The 9,520-nt window shown below is 47.8% G+C and overlaps 1 protein-coding gene across 1 annotated transcript in view; it reads right to left on the reverse strand.

Annotated features, from left to right (window-relative positions):
• AFAP1L2 (actin filament associated protein 1 like 2) overlaps positions 1 to 9,259 on the reverse strand; it is a 114,997-nt gene extending 105,738 nt beyond the window's left edge. The window contains exon 1 of the mRNA XM_061162730.1: positions 9,137 to 9,259. Within this exon, the coding sequence (XP_061018713.1) occupies positions 9,137 to 9,152 (16 nt within the window). The 5' untranslated portion in view covers positions 9,153 to 9,259. The remainder of the gene's footprint in view (positions 1 to 9,136) is intronic.
• Between the last annotated feature and the right edge of the window lie 261 nt (positions 9,260 to 9,520).

The raw sequence follows: 9,520 nt of genomic DNA on the forward strand, positions 1-9,520 counted from the left end.
CTCTCCGGCCGATATTTAAGGCCTGCAGAGAGACAGGACATGAGAATATGCTGGGCTCATCTGGTTTATAACCAGTACAGTGCGTCCATGGTAATGCAATGCATGTTCTTGACTTTTTCTATGCATTCTCCTTACTCCTCCCTTTGAGTGGAGTTTTTCATTAGTTTGAGACCAAGGGCTTCCCTGGTGGCTCAGATGGTAAAGAATCTGCCTGCAATTTGGGAGACGCAGGTTCGATCCTGGGTCAGGATGATTCCCTGGAGGAGGGCATGGCAACCTACTCCAGTGCTCTTGCCTGGAGAATTCCATGAACAGAGGAGCCTGGTGGGCTACAGTCCAGGGGGTCACAAAGAGTCAGACACCACTGAGCGACTTTCACTTTCAGGGAGAAGGTGAGAGTCAAGCGACAGAAAATTAGTAAAGAGCTTGAAGTTCTTGTTAGAATGCAAGGGCCTCTCCTATATAAACTTAGTGAGACAGCAGAGGAATTCCTTGCCCTTCCAGCTGACCTCGAGGGAATTACATAGCTGCTCTGAGAAGCCAGGCTGCCTGGGAACAGACTAAGCATCCCTAGCTCAGATTTTCCAGAAGCATGAGGGGCACAGCTGGTACCAAATTAACTGTGAGGACCACCCAGCGCCCCCAAAGAAGGCAGGAACTGGAGGGGTCAGAACCATGTCAGAGGTTTCCGGGTATCTGCTCCCTTGAATTAATATAAAATTGCCCCTTACAAGTATAGCACAGCAGCTATTACAAGTTATTCCACCAAGCAGCAGTTAGTAATCTTTATCCTCATTCATACAGATGAGGAAGCAAGGCTAAGAGGGATTAATTGACTTGCCCAAGGTCGCACAGTGAGTTAGTGGCCAAGGCCAGATTAGAACCCTGAGCCCCAGAGTGCCCAGGCCCGTGCCCAGCTCCCCAGCACCCCTCAGAAATCGGTCCAGAGCATGGGCAGAGCCAGGTCTGTGCCCTCGGGAGCCCTGGAGGCCGGGTGAGCTGCTGCAGGGGGCACAGGCAGGCTCGTACTCACAAGCAGAAGCCTGCAGCATCCTTCTCTGCACCACCAGACAGCAACACCCCTGTGCTGGAACAGACAGAAACAGGCTCAAGTCGAGAAAGCCACGGGCGGCCACTGCAGGCCTGCAAGCTCCACGTCTGGAATCTGGCTTTGAGATCACGCCTCATTTCCCTTGGTGCCCAGGGCTCCTGCAGCCTGGAATTCATTCCTTCGCTCATTCCCCCGTCATGTCCCAGACACTTACTATGTCACCTGGCGGTGTACTAGGGCTGAGTGGGAGCCATCCTTGGAGGAGAGAGACAGCCGTGTTTTGAATGGGTTTCCAGGCAGACAGACATAGAGACATATAATGATAAGACAATGTGACTTGAATTCAACAAATAGTTTCTGAGCACTTGTGATGTGCTGTACCTAAAATAGTGAGGGAACAGAGAGCAACTCAGGGAAGGCTTCCTGGAAGGGGCGGCATGTGGGCCTGAAGACAGAAGAGTTTCCCTGAGTGGCTTAATCACTTCCTGGCTAAGAGGACACTGATAAGGAAAGAGCCTGAAATTGTTCTGAGCTCTTCTTTCTCAATAAGCCCTTGCTGTTATTAGAACAGGAATCTACCCTTTAGAAACTCATTTCTCGGGGATCTCTTATCTGGGTTCTGACTTTCTGAGTTAATCTCTTTCATCTCAGTGGACCTGTCTCTCAAATAGGAGCAAATAATCCCACGTCTTAGAGAGGCTCCGGGCTCCGGAGACACGTTCACACAAAAGTCCTTAAGCCACAAATTCCTCGCACAGCTGATAGCATCCTCTTTCCCACCAAGGCTGCCGTGCTCCTCTCTCAACAGGAAATTGGTTTTATTTATAAGAATCACAATCCTAAACTGACGTTTACTGGGCTGCCCACATTCCCTCTCTCACTTCCCTCCCCTCCCCAGGGCACATTCACCCTCCAGAGATTCCTCAGCGACCACAGAGCAAGCACTGAAGAGTGCTCGGAAAACCGGATGGGCAAATGCTGGAGACTGTTTCCTAGAAGGGGATACTGAGGCCTGGGGAGTGACTCACCCAGCCAAGCAGGACCCGTGGGGCTCCAGGTTCCCAAAGAGCTGCCTCTTCCTTGCATCCTGACTGTTCTCCCTCCCATTTCCGTCTGGGCTCTGGGAAGAAGTGCCATCTTCCCTCAGCTTGGGGAAAGCCTCCCATCTCTGGATGACAGAAGTCTTTAGAGAAACGCTTCCCATCGTTAAAGGGATTTGGAAGAAAACTGGCACAGCTTCCTCAGCTTTGAAGCTCCTTGGCCCTTCTTGCCCTTTAATGGGGCTTGGAACCAGCCCAGTTCCGAGAGCTCTCGCCCCTTCTGTAAAGGGCAGGGGTCCCAGAGCAGAATTCCCCCCACCACTCCTGGCCTTTCAGCACCAAAGGTGACCTCTCAGGATTTGTTTCAGACCACTTCATTGCCAAAGCATTGAGGGCTCCCACACAAAGAGCTTCAAAGTCAGGAGGGTTCAAGGTCAAGTACAATCATGAGCAAACCCTGAGCTTAGGATTCGGAAGCATCACATCGGAGATTGTTCTTCAGTAGCTTTCCCACAGCCTTTTAAAGCCTTTAAAAGCTTTGAGCAATTATGTTAGATTTCTGCACCATCACAAGATTTGGTTAAACCACATCATGTAACTATGGAAGAGGTAACTGTTTCAGTCCACACTTGCTCTTAATTTTCCAGGTGAGGAAAGTGTTATATACTTTTTTCCAAAGGCTCTCGTTGTTTTGGCTACACCTTAGAATCACCCAGAGCTTTAAAAAACACACCACCTAAGCTGAACCCTTAAGCCAATTAAATCAGAATGTTGTATGTGTGTGTGTGTGTGTGTATGCATGTGCACATTCAGTGTCTGACTCTGCAATCCCATGGACCATAGCGCACCAGGTACTTCTGTCAATGGAATTTTTCAGGCAAGAATACTGGAGGGGATTGCCATTTCCTTCTCCCAGAATGTCTTGGATGGGGGGTCATATTTTTTAAGGCTCCCTGAATATCTCCAACATGTGTCTAAAGTTAAGACCCTCTGCCTTAAGTAGAAATTCAACTGGAAAAACCTAAGCTCCTCAACAAGGAAGAACAACAAATTCAGATGATGCTTCTGAAGGTGAAACAAACACTATCAATCTGTTCATCCTTTTTAATTAGATTTCCTTTTTCAGACCTTCCCTGGCCACAGATCACATGATTCCCACATAAGCTTTCAAGTAGTTTTACTGGCTTGACTCTTTACAGCTCATCTCTATCTTCCAGTGCCCAAGAATTAAGTGCCCTCTCCTGGCAATCAGGTGATCTGACTCACAAACCAAAGAACACAGGAAAGGTATGATACACTTTTGACCAATTATTGTGATCCAAATTAAAGTGACTATCTCAACTGTGCATGTATGGCTTCAAGTGTGATGCAATTTCAGGAAGCTTTGGCATGGACTTCCAAGTGCAATCCACAGATAGTAGGTCAGTCACATTTGGCCCTGGACACGCTCACCAGCTGGAAGAGCAGTAGGAACTGGAATCCTTGACCACATGGTGCGAGTTCAGCCAATAGGCTCACCCACAGGGACACAAGGATGCTCTTATGAGGTTCATAAATATGTAAACATCCAAGGATGGGAACCATCTCAAAGTATCCCGTAGGGCTTAGCACAGCTTAGACAATACCAAAGAAATTCACATGCAAAATACAGCAATTCTACCATCACTTTCTAGGACAACTCTTATAAAAGCTCTACCTCTCTGAGGAAGACACCCCCACATACTCCTTCCTCTACCACCTTGGTTTTGCTTAGGAGAACCATGGCTGTCTAGCGGAATGACTTAGAAAGGATGAGGAAAAAGCCTGGAAGTATTTCTGCATTATACACCAGGTGATATTCCAATGACTCTTTACCTCCAGACATCTCTTTACATCTTAAGAAACAATGGAAAAATCAGCCCAGAGCCTAAAAATGATAGGCTAGTTTTGGAGATGCACAATATGTAACATGCAGACTGGGGAATATGGAAAACAGTTTCTCCTGCACTGACTGATTTGTGAGATTTACAAATGAAAGAAAACATTTTGAGATTCTGGAGATGGTGATGAGGCAGTTTACCTATTCTTAAAAGTATCACAAACAATTCTTTACAATTTTTACAAATGTTCTGAGACTCCAAGTACATCTTGCACTTCAATTTAATTTTGCTGTTAAAACCACCCTGTGCATAGTCATTTCATAATTATTCAATCTTACCTTTGAAAGAAAAAGGTCCTCAATCTCTGACAGGCAAGAGGAGACTCAGATACTAGAGGTTGCACTGGTTAATGGAAGATTGGGACCAACATACTTAAATTTACTTTGTTTGCAGTAATGCTTCCTAAGGCCCATTTGACTTCACAATCCAGGATGTCTAGCTCTAGATAAGTGACCAAACCATCGTGGTTAGCATGGTCATTAAGACCTTTATGTACAGTTCTTCTGTGTATTCTTGCCACCTCTTCTTGATCTCTTCTGATTCTGTTAGGTCCATACCATTTCTGTCCTTTACTGAGCCCATCTTTGCATGAAATGTTCTCTTGGTATCTCTAGTTTTCTTGAAGAGATCTCTAGTCTTTCCTATTCTATTGTTTTCCTCTACTTCCTTGCATTGTTCATTTAAGAAGGCCTTCTTATCTCTCCTTGCTATTCTCTGGAACTCTGCATTCAGTTGGGTATATCTTTCCCTATCTCCCCTGCCCTTGCTTCTCTTCTTTCCTCAGCTATTTGTAAAGTCTCCTTGGACAATCACTTTGCCTTCTTGCATTTTTTTCTTTGGGATGGTTTTGGTCACTGCCTCCTGTACAATGTTATAATCCTCTGTCCATAGTTCTTCAGGCACTCTGTCTATCAGAGCTAATCCCTTGACTCAATTCGTTACCTCCACTGTATAATAATAATAAGGGATTTAAGTCATACCTGAATGGACTAGTGGTTTTCTCTACTTTCTTCAATTGAAGTCTAAATTTTGCAATAAGGAGCTGATGATCTGAGTCACAGTCAGTTCCAGGCCTTGTTTTTGCTGACTATATAGAGCTTCTCCATCTTCTACTGCAAAGAATATAATCAATCTGATTTTGGTACTGACCATTTTGTGATGTCCATGTAGAGAGTCATCTCTTGTGTTGTTGGAAAAGCATGTTTGCTATGACCAGTGCGTTCTCTTGACAAAATTCTGTTAACCTTTGCCATGCTTCATGTTGTACTCCAAGGCCAAACTTGCCTGTTACTCCCAGTATCTCTTGACTTTCTACATTAGCATTCCAATCCCTTATGATGAAAAAGACATCTTTTTCTGGTGTTAGTTCTAGAAGGTCTTGTAGGTCTTCATAGAACCAGTCAACTTCAGCTTCTTCAGTATCAGTAATTGGAGCACAGACTTGGATTACTGTGATGCTGAATGGTTTGCCTTGGAAATGAACCAAGATCATTTTATCATTTTTGAGATTTTTTGTTTGCATTACTGCAAACAAAGCTAGTGGAGGTAATGGAATTACAGCTGAGCTATTTCAAATCCTAAAAAATGATGTTGTTAAAGTGCCACACTCAATAGGTCAGCAAATTTGGAAAAACTCAGCAGTGGCCACAGGACTGGAAAAGGTCAGTTTTCATTCCAATCCCAAAGAAGGGCAGTGCCAAAAAATGTTTAAACTACTGTAAAAGTGCACTCATTTCACATGCTAGTAAGGTCATGCTCAAAATCCTTTAAGATAGGCTTCAGTAGTACATGAAATGAGAACTTCCAGATGTACAAAGTGGGTTTAGGAAAGGCAGAAGAACCAGAGATCAAATGCCAACATTCGCTGGATCACAGAGAATGCAAAGAAATTCCAGAAAAATACCTACCCCTGCTTCATTGACTACATAAAAGTTTATGACTGTGTGGATCACAACAAAGTCTTAAAGAGGTAGGAATACCAGATCACCTTACCTGTCTCCTGAGAAACCTGTATGTGGGTCAAGAAGCAACTGTTAGAGCCTTACATGGAACAACTGACTGGTTCAAAATTGGGAACGAAGTATGACAAGGCTGTATATGGTGACCCTGTTTGTTTAACTTACATGCAGATTACATCATGCAAAATACAGAGCTGAATAAATCACAAGCTGGAATCAATATTGCTCAGAGAAATAAGAACCTCAGATATGCAGATGACACCACTGTAAGGGCAGAAAGTGAAGGGGGAACTAAAGAGCCTCTTGATGAGGGGGAAAGAGGAAAGTGAAAAAGCCAGCTGAAAACTCAACATTTAAAAAACTAAGATAATGGTATCCTGTCCCATCACTTCATGGCAAGTAAAAGGGGAAAACTGGAAGCAGTGATAGATTTTATTTCCTTGGGCTCCAAAATCACTGCGGACAGTCACTGCCACCATGAAATTAAGACACTTGCTCCTTGGGAAAAAAGCTATGTCAAATCTAGACAATGTATTAAAAAGCAAAGACATCATTTTGCTGACAAAGGTCCACATTGTCTAAGCTGTGGCTTTTCCAGTAGTCATGTACCAATGTGAGAGTCAGACCATGAAGAAGGTTGAGCGCCAAAGAACTGATGCTTTCAAATTGTGGTGCGGGAGAATACTTTTGAGAGTCCCTTGTCCCTTGAACTGCAAGGAGATCAATCTAATCAATCCTATAGGAAATCAACTCTGAATATACATTGAAAGAACTGATGCTGAAGCTCCAATACTTTGGCCACCTGATGCGAGGAGCCAACTCATTGGTAAAAACCCTGATGTCAGGAAAGATTGAAGGCAACAGAAGAATTGGACAACAGAGGATGAGGTGGTTGGATGGCATCACTGACATCCAATGGATGCAATGGACATTAATTTGAGCAAACTCTGGGAGATAGTGAAGGACAGGGAAGCCTGGCATGCTGCAGTCCATGGGGTCACAAAGAATTGGACGGGACTTAACAACTGAACAACAACAACAAAACTTAATTTTGTACAGGTCAACCTTTCAATTCAGAGACTGTTCAACATACAACTCAGCTTTTTCAGTGAATGGGGATTTCTACAATCTCTGGCAAGGCGGGGCAGGGAAATTCCCAGATTCCTTAGCTGAAAGGTGCAGTAAACAGATTAGTAGCATTCACTAGAGAACCTTGGAGAATTTTCTCCAGAATCAAACACTAAATGAGCCCCCTGCAATCCTGATAATTCTCAAGTGTATTCCCTTATCACTGGCTGTGCTTGATTTACTGCAAAATGAGGAAACCGATGCATGCGTTACCCAAAACATAAACACTTTGAACTGGCAACTAAAATTTCCTTCAGCTGGCATAAACCATTCAGGGATCTTTGAGGGTGGGAGGATTTTAAACTCCCAAGAGAAAAAGATAACTAAAAAGACTTCCTCAGGTTAAGGGCCAAGTCAAAAGCTATTAAGACAAAAACCTTCTGATAATCACTGGGCGTTTGGAAAGACCCAAACTGTTATCATTTGCCCTAAACTCGGAAGGATTAACATACTGATTTGAGAGAAAGTAGCTTGCAACTTGGACCTTCCATCAGGAGCAGACACAATTCAGGAAGGGCAGACTCTTGAGCTGGAAGGGTTCCTCAGAGAGACAGCTCAAGGATCGAATTCCCTGTGAGGGTCCCTCCCAGAGGGCGGAGGGGGCCCAGTGGGGCAGGGAGCAGCAAACTGCCATTTTAGAAGGAGAGGGGCTGTGGCCTCAAGTGTTCAGAGACTACAGAAGGACGCATTCAGCCATCCAGGCACAAAACTGACGTGATCTCAGCAGAATTTGAGACAAAAAAAAAAAAAAAAAACCACCCGGTTAGAAATGTGAGAGAGGCTCCAGGGAGGGTTCACAGGGGAAAAAAAAAAAAAAGGAAGGTTGCCAGCAAAGTTAACCCTGTCTCCCCAGCAGTCTTCTGTGCTCTTGGCAAAGACCCTTCCTCACCTGTAACCAGCTGACACAGATGAGAAAAAAACCATGAGAAAAATCAAAAGATCCAAGTTAGTTTAGAGAACCAAAGCTGAGCCCTAAAATTTATGTCAGTTCAGAAATGAGAAACCACTGGGAGAGAGATTCCTTGGGAATCTGAGCGTTTTTCTATATTACTCTTTCCCAGGAGAAAATAAATACAGAAACAGTACTTCCTTTTGCAGGTTTGGTAGAAAGAGACCAAGAAAATGCAAGAAGTTTCCCCAAAGGAAAGGAGTTGGGGGAGGGGGGTCCCCCACAGCGTCACGATTAAGGGGCAGCTCTTTAACCTTTTCCAGAACCAAAAGATGTGCCGTGTGCCATCGGAGGCTTCTAGACTCCAGCCGCCCCCCCCCCCCCGGGGGGGTGGGGGGGCAGGGGCTCTGAGTTCGGGTGCCAGCCGGGCACAATCAACACAACCCAGGCCGGCCAGCAGCCCAGGAGGGTTTGGCCGAGATACCCGGGCCCAGGCCAACTCCGAAACTTGCTCCGCTGCGCCGGAGCTAAGCCTTCGGGCTGGGACGCGCTCCACCTGCCGGGCACCCTACTCGGCCCCGAATCCCTGCACCCCGCCCCTGCCTGGGGAAAAGGCAGTTATCGGAGCACCCGCACGATTGGGGTGGCCCGACCAAGCCAGGAGTCGAGCTGCGCGCCCACCCCACCCCACCCCACCCCACTGCCCAAGCGCATCCCCTCGCAAGCTTTTTTTCGGGGTCTGCAAGAAGCCCTCCACTCTGGCTGGTGCCCGCTTCAGAAACCCCGACTACCTGCCCTTTCGCCCCCCAAGCAGCCCCTCACTCTTCCGACCTCACTCGGGAACTCCTCGGTCCCTGGCATCTTTCCGGGGTGCCCGGGGCTTAGAAGGTGGGTCTCCATGTGCACCCCCGGCCCTCCAACAGGTGAGAAGCCTCTTCACACCGACCCCCCGTCCTCCGCGCCTGGGAGGATCAAAAGATCTTCGGCACAGGTCAGGGCTGGGCTGGGGTAGCCGGCCTGGCTCACCTGAGCCCCAGAGGAACGCGAGGCGCACCCGGTGACGGCCCCCGCTATCCTCGGCCCTGCTTTCTAGCGCCGTGCGGTGCGGGAAGGGGTTGGGGGCGCGCAGCCCCGGGACCCCGCGTCCTCACCTTTGAACCGCTCCATCGGGGCCGCGGCGTGCGCTCCTCGCGGCTCGGCTCGGGCGGCGCTGCGCTCTCGGCGCTCGGCTCCAAGCCCAGGGCCGCCGCGCTGGCCCCTCCCCGTGAGGTCACGCTCACGCCCGGACCTCCTGGCGCGGCTGCCGCGCCCGGCCCGGGACCCGGTCCCCGCCCGGCGCGTCGCCCCCGCGGGGGAACTCCGCTGCCGGCCCCGGCGGACCGTCAGCTATCGAGTCCGCTCGCGCCCGGAGCCCCGCTCCCGCGCCAGCTGCTTCACGTCCGGGCTCCGAGACTTGACCAAACCCTGGGGGAGGCCCCCGGGAGGGGCGGGCTCGGGCGGCTCATGGGAGCTCTTCTTCCAACCACCAGGCTGCG

This window comes from Dama dama, chromosome 15, assembly GCF_033118175.1.
Source record: "Dama dama isolate Ldn47 chromosome 15, ASM3311817v1, whole genome shotgun sequence".
Classification (NCBI taxonomy): domain Eukaryota; kingdom Metazoa; phylum Chordata; class Mammalia; order Artiodactyla; family Cervidae; genus Dama; species Dama dama.